At 49.6% G+C, this 20479-nt stretch overlaps 1 protein-coding gene across 1 annotated transcript in view; it reads right to left on the minus strand.

The window, feature by feature from the left end:
• The window catches only part of LOC140394558 (polymeric immunoglobulin receptor-like), a 66478-nt gene that overhangs the window by 13515 nt on the left and 32484 nt on the right, over positions 1 to 20479 (minus strand). Inside the window, exons 8-11 of the mRNA XM_072481917.1 lie at positions 14469 to 14798; positions 12380 to 12703; positions 9537 to 9860; positions 8881 to 8941 (exon numbers count right to left, since the gene is read on the minus strand). Of these exons, the coding sequence (XP_072338018.1) occupies positions 8881 to 8941; positions 9537 to 9860; positions 12380 to 12703; positions 14469 to 14798 (1039 nt within the window). The remainder of the gene's footprint in view (positions 1 to 8880; positions 8942 to 9536; positions 9861 to 12379; positions 12704 to 14468; positions 14799 to 20479) is intronic.

Raw genomic sequence — 20479 nt, forward strand, 5'->3', positions numbered from 1 at the left:
TCGCTCTATGCAGACGACCTGTGTCTGTATCTATCGGACCCATTGGGGGGGATGGAAGAAATCATGAGGATTCTTGGGGAATTTGGCCGGTTTTCGGGGTATAAGCTAAATATGGGGAAAAGTGAGATGTTTGCGGTCCAGGCGAGGGGACAGGAGAGGCGATTGGGGGACCTGCCGTTTGGATTAGTAGGGGGAAGCTTTAGGTACCTAGGCATTCAAGGGGACCGGCTGCATAAATGAAATCTGGCCCGGCTAGTAGACCAAATGAAGGACGATTTTCAGAGATGGGACGCGATCCCGTTGTCATTAGCTGGGAGGGTGCAGACGGTGAAGATGACGGTCCTCCTGAGATTCCTGTTCGTGTTTCAATGTCTTCCCATCTTTATTCCGCGGTCCTGTTAACTTCAACAAAGTGATCTCTGGCCCTGTTTGGGCGGGCAAGACCCCGCGGGGAAGGAAGGTAATGGTTGAGCAGAGTCGGGGGGAGGGCGGGCTGGCGCTGCCAAATTTTAGTAACTATTACTGGGCGGTGAATATAGCCATGATCAGGAAGTGGGTGGTGGTCAGCATGGGAGCGTATGGAGGCTGGCAAGGGCAACAGTTTGGGGGCGTTGGTAACTGCGCCTCTGCCTTTCCCGCCGGCACGGTACTCCACCAGCCCCATGGTGGTGGCGGCCCGGAAAGTCTGGAGACATGTGGGAGCAGAGGGAGCATCGGTCTGGTCCCCAATCTGTAATAATCACCAGTTTGCCCCTGGAAGTAAGGATGGGGGATTCCGGATATGGCGGAGAGCAGGGATTGAGAGGATGGGGGATATGTTTATAGAGGGGAGCTTTCCGAGTATGAGGGCGCTGGAGGAGAGGTTTGGGTTGGCGAGGGGAAACAAATTCAGGTATCTGCAGGTGTGGGACTTCCTACGTAAACAGGTGTCAACCTTCCCGCTCCTACCGCTAAGTGGGATCAGGACAAGGTAGTTTCCAGAGGTGGGTAGGAGAAGGGAGCGTCTCGGACATTTATAAGGAGCTTATGGGGTCGGAGGAGACGCAGACCGAGGAGCTGAAGCGCAAGTGGGAGGAGGAGCTGGGAGGAGAGATAGAGGATGGTCTATGGGCGGACACGTTGAGTAGAGTCAACGCGTCCGCAACATGTGCCAGGCTCAGTCTGATACAATTTAAGGTCGTTCACCGGGTTCACATGACAGTGGCCCGGATGAGCAGATTCTTTGGGGTGGAAGACAGGTGTGCAAAATGTGCGGGTGGACCAGCGATCCATGTCCACATCTTCTGGGCATGTCCGAACTTAGGGGATTTTGGCAGGGGTTTGCGGATGTCATGTCCACGGCGTTAAAAACAAGGGTGGCGCTGAGTCCAGAGGTTGGGATTTTCGGGGTTTCAGAGGACCCGGAAATCCAGGAGGAGAAAGAGGCAGACGTTCTAGCCTTTGCTTCCCTGGTAGCCCAGAGACGGATACTATTAGCTTGGAGGGACTCAAAGCCCCCGAAGTCGGAGACCTGGCTATCGGACATGGTTAGCTTTCTCTGTTTGGAGAAAATCAAGTTCACCTTCAGAGGATCACTGTTAGGGTTCGCCCGGAGGTGGCAACCGTTCGTCGACTTCTTTGCGGAAAATTAGTTGTCAGCAGAAGTTGGGGGGCGGGGGGGGGGGTTAGTTTAGCTTAGAATAGGGGGTTAATAAAGGTGGGACCTGTAAGGGAGGGAGATGGCTTTTACACTATGTTTATAGTTTCATGTACATTGTGTTGTTATATACCAAAAAATACCTCAATAAAATGCCCTTGCTCATCCTCTTCCCTTTGGGTGCCCGTGTCCCCTGGGCTCCTCTATGGGAGCTGGAGTGAGATCCAGAAGCTCAGCCATCCACTGGCGTTGACACTAGCGGATTCCCACCAGTGCCTGCACCGTGCAGTTGAAGCCCTGCACTTTAAAGCTCATGCCCTTAGTCATGGAGATCATGAGCTGAACCACGGAGCGGGCATCCCCTGCCATGGTGCCATCCTCACAGTGTTGGCTTCGCTGTGTCGGACTGACCGCACCATGTCCTTGAACAGAAGGCCTTGCAGTCCGAGGAGTGACACTGGCATCCCTTCCTGATGCTCACGACTCTTCCTTTGTATCTCCACGACAGGACACAGGGGCAAGTCACCGGCCTGGGGCTCAGCAGAGACCTGGGCTCCTGCATCCCTCGGAGTACCGGATCCTGGGACGTCCCTGCCCACGCTTTCTATGGATCATCAGCTGCGAGGTGTCCAGCAGTCAGTGACCCCGAAGCCAGTCCAGTACTTATTCTGCTCTGGTGGAGGGTGACCGGTGTGACACCTCTTCAATGCTGGTCTCCGAGATGCCAGTCTCCGAGCTACCCGGGTCTGTGCTGTCCAGAGGGATGGTCCGAGCTGCTCGACCGATTGACCCAAAAGAGAAGCAAGGTGGCATTCTCGCAGGGCTGGGGAACACAGATCGGGGAAAGGTCACTCACACGAGGCTGGAGCCAGGGCTGCACGTATTGAGGGTCCCTCACTTTTGTCGGCAGCCCTCACCTCACCCTCTGCACAGGTGTGGTCCCCCTCCTTGCCGGCCAGCTCAGGGGCTATCTCCTCAAAGGGCATTCGGCTTCTCGGCTTGGGCGTAACTCCGGCGGGCGGTGCCCGCTCATGCACGTTGTGCAATAAGACAAATGGGGGAGAGTGTATGCAAGGATCCTGCCTGGTCAGATGGCATGAATTCCGGGACGTGTGGGAGGAGAGTGGGAGGGGGAATGTGAGGGGCACAGGAGATACTGGGGGGGGGTATGGGAGGGTGGAGGGGACAACACGACAACTGCTGGGACTCCGAGAGGTGGCTGGGAGGGAAATCTACATGAAGGTGTGAGGGGTACATTAAGGGGACATGAGGAGGCAGACTTACCTTGGCTGCATAACGAAGAACATTCATCTTCTCCTGACACCGCTGCTCCTGTCCCCCTCTGCAGTGAGCTGGTGCTCACTATCATGGCCACAGCCTTCCAGGTGAGGTTGGTGAGGTTGCCGGCAGGTCGTCTGCCCAATCGAGGGTAGAGGGTCTCCCACCCCTGCAGGGCCCCATCCAGAAGTTTTCTGAGGGTTTCCTCGGTGACGTGGCGCAGTCTTTCTGTCTGCCTGGTAATACCAGGTATTGCGGTACCAGAGAGAGGAATAACCATTGGCTAGACCGCGGGGCCTACCATTGGGCAATGTACATAGCCCCGCCCTGAGAGGCGGGGTAAAAGAACCAATGCCGTCCCAGCAGCCTTCACTTCTGTAACTTCGCTGCTGGGTACAGTTCAATCTGATTAAAGCTGGATCGATATGACTCCCCCTGGACTCAAGCGTATTGATTGCGTATCACTGCCCTCCCCCGATTGGACTTGGAACAAGTGCTGGGAAGTGCTGGGGAGATGTTTAAATACCTCCCCACCCTTCCCCAGTGATTGCAGCGAGTTGCAGCAGGGCGAGAGAATCAAAGGCAGACCACGGGCTTTTTTTTTCCGAGGCTGAACATACGGAGACTTTTCCCGCCCAGAGTGGTGGTGGGATTCACCCGGGTTCCCTCACCGAGACCGACACTTTGAAAAATATCAGAATATTCCGCCTGTTGTTCTCTAAGCTACCAGCAGCATTCCCGAGGTAAATAGGTTTATTTATCGTTGTCTTTATGTATTTATCCATGTTGGACGGTTAGTACACTCAGGATTTGCATTCATTTCAAACTGCCAATCTGAAACGTACAGGATTCTGAAGGGGTTTGATGGGGTGGGCACTGCGAGATTCCGCGAGATTCCGCAGCTTGGGGAATCTAAAACTCAGAGGCACAGCCTCAGGGCAAAGGGGCCGATCGTTTAGGAATGGGATGAGGAGAAATTACTTCAATCTCAGGGTTCTGAATCTTGGGAATTTTCTATCCCAGAGCGTTTTGGATGCTCCCATCGTTGAACACCTTTAAATCTGGGATAGACAGGGAATCTCAGGGAATCTGGGTAGGGGGGTGGGGGTGGGGGTATGGGGTACAGACAGGGAAGTGCAATTGAAGCCCAAGGTGGGTGGTGATCATACTGAATGGGGTGGGGGGGGGGGGGGGAGACTCAACAGGCCGAATGGTCCACACCTCCTCCTGGCTCTTGTGTCCTTGATTGATCTTTGTGACCTGTTAACTCGTCATTTATCATGTTGTTATTTGTGGAAATTTGCTGCTCATAATATGGGCGGCACAGTGGTTAGCACTGCTGCTTCACAGCGCCAGGGTCCCGGGTTCGATTCCCGGCTTGGGTTAGCACTGCTGCTTCACAGCGCCAGGGTCCCGGGTTCGATTCCCGGCTTGGGTTAGCACTGCTGCTTCACAGCGCCAGGATCCCAGGTTCGATTCCCGTCTTGGGTCACTGCCTGTGCGGAGTCTGCACGTTCTCCCTGTGTCTGCGTGGGTTTCCTCCGGGTGCTCCGGTTTCCTCCCACAAGTCCCCAAAGATGCGCGGTTAGGTGATTTGGACATTCTGAATTCTCCCTCCGTGTACCCGAACAGGCGCCGGAGTGTGGTGACTAGGGGCTTGTCACAGTAACTTCATTGCAGTGTTAATGTAATCCTACTTGTGACACGAATAAAGATTATTAGATTATTATTATGCCCACTGTGCTTACCGTATGACAATGGGAACAACTGTACAATAAATTTAATTCTGCCTGGAGCCCTTTTGGATGTTTCGGAGACATGGGAACCTGACGTATAATTGAAAATTTGCCTTTTCATTCGCACCTGCAGTGACAGATGAATCTGAACACCATGGGCTGATTTCTCCGTCCCGCCGCATCAGATTTCTGGTACGGCACGCCATCGGATTCTCCGTTTCGCCAGCTGGTCAATGGGGGTTTCCCATTGTGGAACAGCCCCACGGTGTCGGGAAACCCCCGGGCTGCCGGCAAAATGGAGAAACCCGACGACAGAGAATCCAGCCCGATGTTTCTGATTGACTTCCATTGTGTGGTCGAAATGGTCGTTGAATGTATGGCCCTTAAAGGTTAATGGGTTTATGAGGGACTATCTTCAGTTTTTAATGAGGACGTCCTGTCAAAAATGGCTTTGTTTTTTTTCACCGCCTGCTGAACGGCTGAAGGACCGAACATTCTGTGAGTTTGTCGCCATGTCCCACACGAAGCCCAAGTTGCAGAGCCTTCATTCCACCTTTCCAGCAGCCATTTCCACCCCAGCTATTCTTTGGTGTCCAGCAGCTAATTGTTTAAAGGTGGATTCTGTATCCTGTAGCTTTGAATCAAGCACGGGGAGTGTTCAACAGCAGCCCTTCCCCAGCTGCTGGGAGCCAAACATTTTTGCTGCCAATCATGGTCTGATCTCATGTTACTGTGGCGGCACAGGCTATACTGAATCCCAAGCAGCCTTAAACTCCAAGGATGGCATGGTAGTACGGTTGTCAGCACGGTTGCTTCACAGCGCCAGGGTCCCGGGTTCGATTCCTGGCTTGGGCCACTGTGTGTACGGAGCCTGCACGTTCTCCCCGTGTCTCCATGGGTTTCCTCCGGGTGCTCCGGTTTCCTCCAACAAGTCCTGAAAGACGTGCTTGTTAGGTGAATTGGACATTCTGAAATCTCCCTCAGTGCACCCGAACAGGCGCTGGAGTGTGGCGACTAGGGGCTTTCCACAGTAACTTCATTGCAGTGTTAATGTAAGCCTACTTGTGACAATAAAGATTATTTAAAAAAATATTATTTACTCGTACCTATTACAACAATGACTACACTGTAGAGCATTTTGGGATGTCCCAAAGGATGTAAAAGATAATTGTTATATCCCCAATGAAGGTCACGGGATCAGACCCAAACAATTTCCCATGACCTCCCTGGAATATGAACTTCCCCCTTAAGGCAGTCAGGACTTCCCCTTTAAGGCGGTGGGGGTTTTCCCTTTACAAGGAGAGCCCCAGCTGTATAACATCCCCGGCCTAGCTGGAGACCCTTTGAGGAGTATCAATTCTGAGCTTCTGGAGTAACAAGAAGTTCAATGGAAAACCTACGGCTACAAAACTGTCCTTTTCATACAATGCTCTGAAAATATTACTGTCTTGATTTATAGGAAGTCAGCAAATGGATTCTCTTTCCAAGCAGTTACTGCCTCAGCGTTTGACACCACTGACAGTGATCCTGCGATATCTGTGATTGGTCCAGCAGCTCTTGGGGGCAGGCCTCTGTCCTTAAATACATGGCCACCCAGTGGGAAAATACTTCCCCAGCTCCGACCTCCCATGTTCAGCCCCAGCAGTGGGCTCTCTGTTGTCCTGGTATTATTCTCCTCGTTGTATCAAACACTGTGCCTGCCACATTGAATTAGCTCTTTGGTGGAAGCTCAGTATGGCAGTGGCTTTTCCAATGACTTTTCTTTGCACCAGAACCAACTGACCAGCAACGGTCAGCAATAGAGAACAATCCCTGTCCTCCCCTACTGTCCGTCAGACAGCTGGGCTAAGCAACACGGCTCAGGGAGATTCTAGGGATCTGCCGAGATGTCTAAACTTAGGTGAGATGGGCGAGGGAACAGGATAATTGATTTAGCTATTCGTTTGTGGGATGTGCGTATCGTCGGAAGACCAGCGTTTGTTGCCCATCACTAATAGACGTTGAACTGAGTGACTCGCTCGGCCATTTCAGAGGGGCAGTTAAGGGTCAACCACATTAGTGTGGGTCTGGAGTCACATGTAGGCCAGACCGGGTCGGGACGGCAGATTTCCTTCCCTAAAGGCGCATTTGTGAACCGGATGGATTTTTCTGACAATGGATGATACTTTCATGGCCACTGTTGTTGAGCCTAGCTCGCAAATCCAAACTTTATTTATTGAATTCAAATACTCTCAGTTGCTGGGGTGGGATACAAACCCATGCCCCCAGACCATTAGCCTGGGTTTCTGGATTACCAGACAATTCTATCGCACCACAGTCTCCCGCCTTAACTCTCATTCTCTTTGGTTCAGGAAAGAGAAAAATATTTTGCCAGCAGGGATCCTTGATTGGTTATGTGCTGGTACGAACATCAAATGAGGGCAGATTTCAGTTTAGCTGTGAGATAGCTTAGGGTCAAATTAACTGTTGAATTATGTCAAGGCTTACATGTGAACAATGACGCAATTGAAATTTAGTTCCCAGCAATGAGTCAACAGCTTTGGCAAGGAGAAGGAACAAACTGAGCAGCATCAGTAACTGGAACAAGAAAACAAGTTTTTTTTAAAACACTGTGTTAGGAGAACAAAGGTCATTTTAACAGATTTATATTTGCTTGGTAAGCATTAGAAATAAGGTATAGGTCGAAGTGGGTTTAGTTTAATGTTTCTTTGCTTGAAAGGATAAGAGCTTTGGTTAGCTTAATGCTAGACAAAGGTGTTTGTATGTGCGGGGGTTGGTTAAGTTCCACCTGTGTTTCTATCATGCTTAGAGAGGGCTGCAGTGGGAAGAATAAATAAAAGGCATCAGCATGTGGGTGTTGATTTACAATTTACCTTGTAAGGTTGAGAAGCTTTCAGGTTTTAGTTTAGCTATGTTAATTTTGATTTATTTCAATTTCGGTAGTGAGAGAGAAGGTTCCTAGATGCAGTTGGTTTGGAAGGTTCGAGAGGGAACATCTCTCTCAGCTTTGCTAGAGGAAAAGCTATATGATTAAATCTTGGTTCAGAAAACAAGTACAGAGCTCTGAAGAGCAGCGAGTTAAGAAAACTGGGGAAGTGACCAAGAGGTCTGGAGTTAAGTAAACAGAGACCAAGGTATTGTTCAGAAGAATTCAAGGAAGAGTAAACAAAGTGTTCTGAGTTAAAGAGACAATTGAGGTAACCCTGTTTAAAGTGGCACAGCAGCCCTCCGAGCTAAATCAAATATCTGAAGCTATTTTAATACACTCTGGGTATCTGGAGTTAAAGCAATCAGTTTGCATAATAGTCAAGACCAAGAAATCCTATAGGGGTTTGTGTAATATCCTGGACTGGATTCACTGTTAAAAGTAGCGTGGAGGCTTTGTTTAAATGTGTAATTTGTAAAACCTGGTCTGGATTTCAGTATTCAAACTGCGAAGGAAAGCATTATTATGAGAGAAGATTTTAAAGTGTGTTTGTGGGACTTGTGTTTGGAAACTCATGTGATCATCATCGGGGGGGGGGGGGGGGGGTTTGAGGAGAAATACAAAAACACTAACTTGGGTTCAGAGTGGAGTGTGTGTATTGGACCACAGTCATCTTGTGTGCTTACAAGGGACTTTGTGTGTTAAATACACCAGTGTACCTTAAGATGTCCTTTGGAATCCATATTAATCTTTAATTTTGTGTGTATTTGTTAAGCTAAGGGGGGAGAAAAGGAATATTGTGTTATAATCCAATTTTCCATGTTTGATTAAACAAATTGTTGTTGAAAATAACTAGTGGTCCCATGACTCTGTTCCTCCACATTTTATAAAAAAATATAAGTTGCAATCTTTTGAGCTAGGGCCCCATTTGGGAACGTCCCGTCTAGTCATACCATCCACTGGGATCATAACAACTCAGCAACTACGGACTCAACCTGGTTCCCAATATTTTTCTGTAGTGTCAGAATTCTGACCTTGCGGTGTTTGCCAAAGTGGACCCGGAACGTTTCAATACCCCCCCACCCACCCCCAATCCTTCTTCAAAACAGTTGTCAACCAAAGTCACTACTCCGGGCTGGGACCTACGCCCCAACCCGTGGAAAGCAGAAAGGTTGTGAAAGGTAAGTTTTATAGGCTGAAGCATTCATGTTATAACAAGCAGCCTACATCAAGAATAACAGAGGCTCTGTTCTGAATGACGTAAAAGGATATTAATTTTTCAAATATATTGAGTCACAATTTACCTTTTACTTTCCAAGTTGACTGTTTTCTGAGATTCTTTGGGCAGAGTGGTTGTTTTAAGAGCTGTGAAAGCAATAACAATGACAGCGGTGCATTAGATACTCGGCTGCAAATTTCCCACAATTTTCCAGGTGTTTATAGTTGCTGCGTATGGTCCAATCTATGTGGAAATCAAAGCTTTTCATTCCCCCATTGCCCATTGTCTATATACAGATCTAACTCTGAGGATCAGGCAGAGGAGAATTAATTTGTTGGATGCCAATTATTTTCTTGATAGCCTGACTTTTCTCACAAGCTTTTGATTTCCCTCAGCAATTATTTAGACCTAGGTTTGGCCTTCCTCTCCCCCTGCTCCTACCAAACAAATTTCACCAATGTCCTGTTAGCTGAAATTTAGCAGGGCATTCATGGTAGCTCATTGGTGGCTCCTAACGAATGAGGCAAAGGTCAAAGATCCATTTTCTACCCCCAAAGTTCCATCACTTCCAGCTGTACTGGGTCATGTGATATCTCCTCCCCCCTAAAAAATTCACACTCTGCTCATGGACCTGATGAATTACGATGAGCCAATAACGCGTGTTCCTTTTAGCAGAACATACAATACTTTGCTTAACTGTATAAAAGATAATCATTAGGAAGAAATAAATGTTTGTCTTACGTTCTAAAACATTCAGTTGTAAGGGAATCATATTGTCGTAGCCGATGATTGTTATTCCGCACCAATAAAGCCCCTCGTCCTTCATGGATAGCTCAGTCATGGTCACAGCAAATATTCCACTGGTCTGGTTATCCACAGCAATTATCCTTCCACTGATGTTTGCATTCTGTTTTTGAGTGTTCGCAATCATGATGCACAATTTCCTCTCTGAGCCCTTGCACAAGTACTTCTCATGATGCTGGTAATATGGTACTTGATACTGACACTTCAGCGTGACAGCTTCTCCTAATGTCCCGTACACTTGTCTTAGCTCAGATGATCTGGCTGCAAGAATAAAGGGCAACGTATAATTGTTGAAGGTCAAGAGAGTAACGTACTGATAAAACAGAGTGACAAATATCACAGACACAAGGTATTTTGAGGACAGGAGGTGATTGTTCATGCTATTGTGTCCATGCTGGTTCTCTGAAAGAACTTAAGCAAAAACAGTGTACCGTGGATGCTGGAATTTGAAACAAAAATCAAAAAGTGCTGGAAAAACTCAGCTTGTCGGGCAGCATCTGTAGAGAGAGAAAATAGATCTAACGGTCGCAATTTTTCAGGATCGTTCGCCGTGGGTAGAAATCCCGTAATGGTCGCTTTCTGGAAGAGCTCCAACCCTTTTTCCACCTTTCGTTCTCCTGGCTTCCCCCTCTCCACCAGACTAAACAACAACCTCCTCCCTCAGTTACGTTAAAGCATTTGAGAAAAGATTTGCAGAAATGATTCACGCCAATTGGTCCAGAGACGGAGAACTTCAGTTATGAAGATAGATTGATAGGTTTTGAACTGTTTTCATTGGAGAAATGAAGATTGAGGGGAGATTTGATAGAGGCGTTCAAAATCGTGAGGGTTATGGACAGCGTAGATTGGGAAAATCTGTTCTGTCTAGTAAAATAGTTTGGTAAGGTAGATGTAAAAAATGTTTCCACTTGTGTGAAAGTCCAAAACTAAGAGCCGTTAATTGTAGATGAAATGAAATGAAATAAAAATTGCTTATTGTCACGAGTAGGCTTCAATGAAGTTACTGTGAAAAGCCCCTAGTCGCCACATTCCGGCGCCTGTTCGGGGAGGCTGTTACGGGATTGTCAGTAGTAAATGCATCAAAGCATTTAGAAGAAATGTCTTTATCCAGAGAATCACAAATATTGTCACCCAAGAATTCACCCTGGCTTGGAAATGTATCGCCGTTCCTTCACTGTAACCAGGTCAAAATCCTGGAACTCCCTCTCTAACAGCACTGTGGGTGTACCTACACCACACGGACTGCAGCGGTTCAAGAAGGCAACTCACCACCACCTTCTCAAGGGCAATTAAGAATGGGCAACAAATTCTGGTCCCGCTAGCGACGCCCACATCCTGTAAATGAATTTTTAAAAAAGTCTTCTGGCATGGGAGCAAGAACTCGGTGACATTGGCCCTAAATGTGGTCCAGGCAAGTTAGCAAATTCCAAATGTGTTACATTTAGTATGAACTAACCTCAGCAGTGAACATTGCACCACTTCAACATAAGTTTGAGATCAATAAATTGAATTTGACTGAAATTGCCAGTAATCCCGTTTGAGTAAACTGACAATCGTGGGCAGCACGGTAGCATTGTGGATAGCACAATTGCTTCACAGCGCCAGGGTCCCAGGTTCGATTCCGACTTGGGTCTCCGTCTGTGCGGAGTCTGCACATCCTCCCCGTGTGTGCGTGGGTTTCCTCCGGGTGCTCCGGTTTCCTCCCACAGTCCAAAGATGTGCAGGTTAGGTGGATTGGCCATGGTAAATTGCCCTTAGTGTCCAAAATTGCCCTTAGTGTTGGGTGGGGTTTACTGGGTTATGGGGATAGGGTGGCGGTGTTGACCTTGGGTAGGGCGCTCTTTCCAAGAGCCGTTGCAGACTCGATGGGCCGAATGGCCTCCTTCTGCACTGTAAATTCTATGAATCTGTTGTTCACCACAGCAGAGACATCCCTTCAGAAAGACAAGTGGCCAGGAACATTGGAGCTGGAATATAGTGTGGAAAAATGTGAGGTCATCTATTTTAGATCTGCAGAGTATTTGCAGATTTCCTAAATGGTAAGAAATTAGAAAGTACAGATGTACAAAGGCTAGCATATAGGTGCAGCAAACTATTAGGAAGGCCAATGGAATGCTAGCCTTTATCGCAAGAGGATTTGCGTACAGGTGTGGCGAGGACTTGCTTCGATTGTATAGGAGTTTGGTTAGGCTGCACCTGGAGTATTGTGTGCAGTTTTGATCCTCTTACCCCAGAAAGGATATTATTGATATAGAGGGAGCGCAACGAGGGTTAAACAGACTTGTTCCAGAGATGGCGAGACTGTCTTATGAAGAGACATTGGGCAAACTCGGCCTGTGAGTCTAAAGTTTCAAAACAAAAAGAGGTGTCGCGTGCTATAACTTGCCTGACACCTATTGGTCGGAAGCTATACATATTTACACATACACTTGCTTAAGCATATCACGACACGTGAGAGGGAGTTGAGAGAAGATTGCCTTCCTTCTGTGTCACCACCAGGCTTTCTATGATTCTGTGTTAAGTGCTTCGCCCAATGGACAGAATTTGGCGTCTCCTAATGAATGAGGTAAAGGTCAAAGATCCATTTTGTACCTCCAAAGTTCCATCACTTCCAACTGGACTGGGTCATGTGACATCTCTCCCTAAAAAATTCACACTCTGCTCATGGACCTGATGAATTACGATGAGCCAATAACTCGTGTTCCTCTTAGCAGAACATATAACACTTTGCTTAACTGTATAGAAACTACTTATCAGGGAGAAATAAATGTTTGTCTTACGTTCTAAAACATTCAGTTGTAAGGGAATCATATTGTCGTAGCCGATGACTGTTATTCCGCACCAATAAAGCCCCTCGTCCTTCATGGATAGCTCAGTCATGGTCACAGCAAATATTCCACTGGTCTGGTTATCCACAGCAATTATCCTTCCACTGATGTTTGCATTCTGTTTTTGAGTGTTCGCAATCATGATGCACAATTTCCTCTCTGAGCCCTTGCACAAGTACTTCTCATGATCCTGGTAATATGGTACTTGATACTGACACTTCAGCGTGACAGCTTCTCCTAATGTCCCGTACACTTGTCTTAGCTCAGTTGATCTGGCTGCAAGAATAAAGGGCAACGTATAATTGTTGAAGGTCAAGAGAGTAACGTACTGATAAAACAGAGTGACAAATATCACAGACACGAGGTATTTTGAGGACAGGAGGTGATTGTTCATGCTATTGTGTCCATGCTGGCTCTCTGAAAGAACTTAAGCAAAAACAGTGTACCGTGGATGCTGGAATTTTAAACAAAAATCAAAAAGTGCTGGAAAAACTCAGCTTGTCGGGCAGCATCTGTAGAGAGAGAAAATAGATCTAACGGTCGCGATTTTTCAGGATCGTTCGCCGTGGGTAGAAATCCCGTAATGGTCGCTTTCTGGAAGAGCTCCAACCCTTTTTCCACCTTTCGTTCTCCTGGCTTCCCCCTCTCCACCAGACTAAACAACAACCTCCTCCCTCAGTTACGTTAAAGCATTTGAGAAAAGATTTGCAGAAATGATTCACGCCAATTGGTCCAGAGATGGAAAACTTCAGTTATGAAGATAGACAGATAGATAGATAGATAGAACTGTTTTCATTGGAGAAGTGAAGATTGAGAGGAGATTTGATGGAGGTGTTTAACATCATGAGGGCTCTGAACAGTGTAGATTGGGAAATGCTGTTGCGTCTGGTGAAAGGATTGAGAATGAGTGGGTGCAGATTTAACGTAATTGGTAAAAGAGGAAATGGGGACATGAAGAGAAACTATTTTGTGTAGCGTGTTGTTAAGATCTAGAATATGCTGCCAAACTGTGCTGGTGGAGGTAAGTTCAATCCAGCTATTCAAAATCTTTCTTTTCTTTTTTTTATTATTGTCACAAGTAGGCTTACGTTAACACTGCAATGAAGTTACTGTGAAAAGCCCCTAGTCGCCACATTCCGGCGCCTGTTCAGGTACACTGAGGGAGAATTCAGAATGTTCAATTCACCTAACAAGCACGTCTTTTGGGACTTGTGGGAGGAAACTGGAGCACCCGGAGGAAACCCACGCAGACACGGGGAGAACGTGGAGACTCCGCACAGACAGTGACTCAAGCCGGGAATCGAACCTGGGACCCTGGCGCTGTGAAGCAACAGTGCTAACCACTGTGCCGCCCACTGCAAGGGAATTGGATTATCACCTGCAGAGGAAGACTATTCCAGAATGTGAGGAGAAAGCGGGGAAAAGATATCAGGCGGGATTCTCTGGCCATGTCCGCCCGGCGATCAGAGAAGCCTGCCCGAGGTCCATGGAGTTCTCCATTGTTCGCGGCTCGTTCCTGCGGCGGGCAGGGCGGAAGACTCCAGCCCACTAGGTGCATTGTTCATTCGATGAGCTGGTGCCGACATGATGGGCTGAAGGGCCTCCTTCTGCAATGGAACAATTCTATGTTTCTGAGTTGCATCCATTTCCTGGGTCTCTGCTCTTATCCTGACCCATCTTGTGGCAATAAGTGTTTCCCTTTCAATTTTCAATTCGGAAGAAGAATCTACCCAAAACATTAACTTGTATTTTCTCTGCACAAGTATTGACTGCACATATATATTTACTGGATTGATCATTTTTATTTCAGATTTCCAGCATGTTTTCTCTATTAATTTAATACTATTTCAATCCAATTCTTCTCCGATATCAATCGAAAGTACAGATGGCTTATTTTTTTTCTGAATTTAGATTTTAAGTATCAGAAACCTTTTTCAACCCAGCAAGCCTGAGAATGGAACAAGTAACTGCCGGAGTCCATTTATTGAAGTGCTAATAGTGCCCTCAAAGTCAATAAATTCTGATTAATTATTTAGCTTACCTTCAAGGACATTCAATTTGACAGAAGTCATCTCATCGTTGCCCAGCGTTGTTATCCCGCACCAATACCATCCCGTGTCTCCCAGCGACAATTGATTCATTGTTATGGAAAATATTCCACTGGTTTGGTTGTCCACAATGAACAGCCTATTGTTTCTTTCCTGCTGTGTTCTCTGAGTGTCCACTAATACTGTGCATAAAAATCTGCGTCGTCCCTTGCACCAATATTTTTCAGAATTCCTGTTTCTTGGTCTGTTGTATTGGCAGTCGACAGTGATGGATCCTCCTAATCGTCCATTCACCTCCCTTGGTCCCACTACACCGTCTGAACCTGTTAGGGCAGAAAGCAGTGGGTTGTATCATGACCACATATTTGGAGGAATCCTCAATGGTTGAGGAGAAAGCCAGTCAACCTCGTGGGTACTTCCACTGACCATGGAAAACCTGACCTGTTGCAAGTAACTGAGTCCATTGTATCCATAGAATCCTTACAGTGCAAGAACAAAGAACAATACAGCACAGGAACAGGCCCTTCAGCCCTCCAAGCCTGTACTGGTCATGATACCAACCTTGGCCAAAACCTTCAGCACTTCCTTGTGCCGTACCCCTCTACACCCATCCTATCCATGCATTTGTCAAGATTAATTTTGAAGACTTCCGGTTGCGGCTATGCTGAGCTAAGTCGCACGTTCGGTAGCTCCCGCCACAAACTGACTTTTGGGCTCTATTTAGGGGCCCCAACGGCATTTGTTCGACGGTTCACAGTGTGGGAATGTGACAGTACGATTTCGCCGGCACTGTATGGATTGGACCAGGAGTGGGGCGGTGAAAAAAGTAATTTTGGTGCAGCGAAAAGTGCGAGGGAGGAAAACCAAGATGGCGGCGGGTGGAGACCAGGCAGCATGGGCGCAATGGTCGCAAGAGCAGCAGGAGTTTCTCAAGCGCTGCTTCACGGAATTGAAAGCAGAGCTGCTGGAGCCAATGAAGGCTTCGATCGACAAGCTGGCTGAGACCCAGAAGGCCCAAGGGGCGGCGATCCGGGAGGTGCGGCAGAAGGCCTTGGAGAATGAGGACGAGATATTGGGCCTGGCGGTGAAGGTGGAGGCGCGCGAGGCGCTGCATAAAAAATGGCAGGAGAAGTTCGAGGACATGGAGAATCGATCGAGGAGGAAGAACCTGCGGATTCTGGAGGGAGTGGAGGGGTTGGGTGCTGGAGCATATGTGGTCACGATGCTGAACGCGTTGATGGGCGCGGGTGCCTTCCCGATGCCCCTGGAGCTGGATGGGGCCCACTGAGTCCTGGCGAGGAGGCCCACATCTAACGAGCCGCCGCGGGCGGTATTGCAACGCAGCTAGGGGGGACCTAGCTGGGGGGGAGGGGGGGGGAGGGATGGAGGGGGGGAGGGGGGAACTGGGTTGCTGCTGCATTGGCCAAAGGGGAGCTGGAGCTCGGAGAGAGAGTCGGGGCGGGGGTCTGCCGCTGGGGGGAATGGAGAGTGCAGGAGGCGCGGGCACGTGGCTGGCCTAGAAAAGGGGATGGCTAATCGGCAGGGGGGGGGGGGAGCCCCTGATCCGGCTAATAACTTGGAATGTGAGAGGCCTGAACGAGCCGGTCAAGAGGGCCCGGGTGTTCGCGCACTTGAAGGGACTGAAGGCAGGTGTGGTTATGCTCCAGGAGACGCATTTGAGGGTGGCAGATCAGGTTAGGCTGAGAAAGGGGTGGGTGGGGCAGGTTTTCCACTCGGGGTTGGACGCAAAGAATTGAGGGGTAGCGGTTTTGATGGGGAAGCGGGTGTCGTTTGAGGCGCTGAACATCGTGGCAGACAATGGAGGTAGGTATGTGATGGTGAGTGGTAAGCTGCAGGGGGTGCGGGTGGTATTAGTGAATGTATATGCCCCGAATTGGGATGATGTCGGATTTATGCGGCGCATGTTGGGCCGGATTCCGGACCTGGAGGCAGGGAGCTTGATAATGGGGGGGGACTTCAACACGGTACTGGATCCAGCATTGGACCGCTCCAGGTCCAGGACGGGTAAGAGGCCGGCGACGGCCAGGGTGCTGAGGGGGTTTATGGACCAGATGGGAGGAGTGGACCCATGGAGGTTTGTTAGGCCGGGGGCCAGGGAATTTTCTTTTTTTTCCCACGTCCATAAAGCCTACTCCCGGATAGACTTCTTCGTTGTGAGCAGGGCACTAATCCCGAGGGTGGAGGACACGGAGTATTAAGCCAAAGCCATCTCGACCATGCCCCGCATTGGGTGGAGCTGGAGCTAGGGGAGGAGAGGGACCAGCGCCCGCTGTGGCGCCTGGATGTGGGCTTGCTGGCGGATGAGGAGGTGAGCGGGCGGATCCGAGGGTGCATTGAAAGCTATCTAGAGGCTAACGATAATGGGGAGGTGCAGGTGGGGGTGGTCTGGGAGGCGCTGAAGGCGGTGATTAGGGGAGAGCTAATCTCCACTAGGGCCCACAAGGAGAAGAAGGAGAGGAGAGAGAGGGAGAGATTGGCAGGGGAGATTTTAATGGTGAATAGGAGGTATGCAGAGGTCCCCGAGGAGGGACTACTCAAGGAGCGACGAAGCCTCCAGGCCGAGTTCGACCTGTTGACCACCAGGAAGGTGGAGGTGCATTGGAGGAAGGCGCAAGCGGCGGTGTATGAGTACGGGGAGAAGGCTAGCCGGATGTTGGCACACCAGCTTCGGAAGCGGGAGGCAGCGAGGGAGATGGGGGAGTTAGGGATAAAGGGGGGAACATGGTGCTGAGTGCGGTGGGAATAAATGGGGTATTTAGAGACTTTATGAGAGGCTGTATAGGTCTGAGCCCCCGACGGAGGAGGGGGGATGCGTTGAGTTTTGGATCAGCTGAGGTTCCCGAGGGTGGAGGAGGAGCAGGTGGCTGGGCTTGGGGCACCGGTAGGGCTGGAGGAGCTGACTAAGGGGCTGGGGAGTATGCAGGCGGGGAGGCACTGGGGCCAGATGGGTGCCCGGTGGAATTTTACCGGAAGTACATGGAGCTGCTGGGCCCTCTATTAGTGAGGACTTTCAATGAGGTGAGGGAGGGGGGGGGGGCCTTCCCCCGACGATATCCAGGGCGTTGATCTCGCTGATCTTGAAGCAGGACAAGGACCCATTACAGTGTGGGTCGTATAGGCCAATCTCTCTCCTCAACGTGGACGCGAAGCTGTTAGCCAAGGTGTTGGCTACCAGAATTGAGGACTGTGTCCCGGGGGTGATTCACGAGGACCAGACGGGTTTTGTTAAGGGAAAGCAGCTGAATACCAATGTGCGGAGGCTCCTTAACGTAATCATTATGCCTGGAGTGGAGGGGGAAGCGGAGATAGTGGCGGCGATGGACGCGGAGAAGGCCTTCGATAGGATGGAGTGGGGGTACCTTTGGGAAGTGTTGGGGAGGTTTGGGTTCAGGGAGGGATTCATTAGTTGGGTTAGGCTACTTTACGAAGCCCTGGTGGCGAGTGTGGCCACGAATCGGAGGAGGTCGGAATACTTTTGGCTGTACCGGGGGACGAGGCAGGGGTGCCTCCTATCCCCCTTGCTAATTGCATTGGCAATTGAGCCTTTGGCTATGGCTCTAAGGGAGTCCAGGAACTAGAGGGGGCTGGTCCGGGGGAGGGAGGAACACCGGGTACCGTTGTATGCCGATGACCTGTTACTGTATGTGGCCGACCCAGTGGGGGGGATGCCGGGGGTGATGTGGATGCTCAGGGAGTTTGGGGACTTTTCCGGGTATAAGCTCAACGCGGGGAAGAGTGAGCTCTTCGTGGTACACCCAGGGGACAGGGATGGGGGATAGACGAGCTTCCGCTGAAGAGGGCGGAATGGAGTTTTCGGTACCTGGGGACCCAGGTGGCCAGGAGCCCTTAGTGTTCAGCACTAAAGCTTTTATTACTTTGTTTATATTCAGTCAGAGGTCCTCCTGCCATTTGTGAGAGTAATAGGAAGCTTTAATATTTAAAAAATAAAGAAATACACTTTTCACCCACTATTTAGTTCAACAGCTAGATTAATGTTATTAACCTGAATGGGGTGTGAATACTCGATAATTCAATGAGGCTAATTTTCATTTCTCTGCTGGGTGTGAATAGAACGGTGACAGGAGTCAGGTGTCACTTCTTGTCGACGTGTGAGTCTCCATCATTTTTCCAGAGCCTGGGAAAGGGATGATCTGGGTGCCAGTAAGAAACATGGCGCAGGATTCTCCATTTGGAGACTATAGGCATGATCTTCCCAAAAGAGAACAAAGTTCCCCCGTGAGCGCTACTCGCGTTGAATAAGGAGCCTGAACGGGGAACGGGCGGCCGAGGCTGCACATTGCCCCGTTTTTTACAACGGGGAGCTTTCGTCACCGGAACTGCCCGTTGTAGCGAGAGATTTAAAAATGCCGTCCCGATCTCCGAGGCCCACAAATAAAATCCCCGACCTTCCCCCCAGCCCGAACGCAACATGGGAGGATCCCCCGCCCCCCGCCCCCCCCCAGCACCCACGGTGGGCAACCCCGACCTAATCACGCACGTGCAAAAAATGCCACCTGAGCACCTTGGCAGTGGCATAATGGCACGCAGGTGGCACTGCCAGGGTGCCAGGCTGGCACTACTAGGGTATCCAGGTGACACCAGCAGTGCCAGGGCACTACCCTTCCCAAAGGGCATGCAGTTGAGGGCCTCCAATCCTCTTGGGGACCCCCACGAGTGCCATTGGCCTGGTCCCCATTTGTGGAGACCAGTACCAAACGGCGCTTGCCTGAGAACTCCGAGGCGAAGAGATTGAATCCCAAAGCCTCAGGTACCTTGGGAATCTGTACATTAGATTGCGGCTTACTGCCTCGCTCTAATATGCAGATTTGCCAAAAATTGGTCCCACCCATTGTGGGCGGGATTCTCCTTGCAACGTCGCGCGAGATTGCGTTGCATCTCGCGAGGTATTGCGAGCCGGGTGGATCCTGGGAGCGGGGTCTCCCGCCTGTCACTGGCCACGCAGCGCCACGGAGAGATGCTTTTCTGGTGCAGCGTGGCCAGAAGATCGCGTCCTATGTTCTCCTGCCAGAGCTGAATTGCACCTGATTTGCATTCCCTCAGGAAGCAATTCTCAATTCTGAGCCAGGGAAATGTTTGCAAGGTGAGGATTCCACGTACCACGTGAGCAGGTGGCCCGATAGCGATGTCCCGCAGCTGGGCCCCATTCCCCCCCACCCCCCTGCAATGCAATTAAGCCTCCCTGCATGCAAGTCAGCACTTACCAGCGAGGAACTCGATAGGGATCTACCGGGCAGTGTATATATTGTGTTGTAAAGAAAACTGTGTTTCTTTATTTTACTTGGTGTGTTCTTATTAAAGACTCAAAGGTAGGCACCATTGTGGAAAGTCTAGTTGGCAGCATAAAATTGCAAGGATTACAAGCAGACTAAAGTGAGAGATCTGCCTCATTCAAGTAATGGATAGAAGCATTTAGACATTAATGAAGTAAAGGGTACTTGACTAAGAAGGGAAGTGGGAGGCCTCGGGAAATCTGTGACCCCGAAGAGGGCCATGTGGGAGGACATGATTGGGCAGGTGTTCCATCTCCTCGATTTCCATGGGAAGCTGCCAAGGGAGGGACAGCTGGAATAAGAATCTCATCCACATTGCCGTTCACACACCCTGGTTGCCAAGTAACCACCGTGACACACCCGGCGTGGATCTGGGCGCGTTGGGTAAATAGTGGGAAAGGCCAAATTCGAGATTCGCGCCAGGGACCAGTTTACAATTCACCCGGCCCGCCCCCGATGGCAAGTTCCATATCGCGTCCAAAGATGGCGAGGATATCATTGACCCTCATTGGCATTCATTTCAATCTCATGAGCCAGATTGAAGTTTAATGCAGCAGCCCCCCTCCCCAGGTATTACCCGGCTCCCCAGCAGGAAATAATGTTGACATTGTTTAGTACTCCTTTTCCAAAACGTGAAGCTGGCCCGATGGCTGCTGAGGTGGACTGAGCAGGTGAGTAGCCTTTTCCATTAT

This window comes from Scyliorhinus torazame, chromosome 17, assembly GCF_047496885.1.
Source record: "Scyliorhinus torazame isolate Kashiwa2021f chromosome 17, sScyTor2.1, whole genome shotgun sequence".
NCBI classification, from domain to species: Eukaryota; Metazoa; Chordata; class Chondrichthyes; order Carcharhiniformes; family Scyliorhinidae; genus Scyliorhinus; species Scyliorhinus torazame.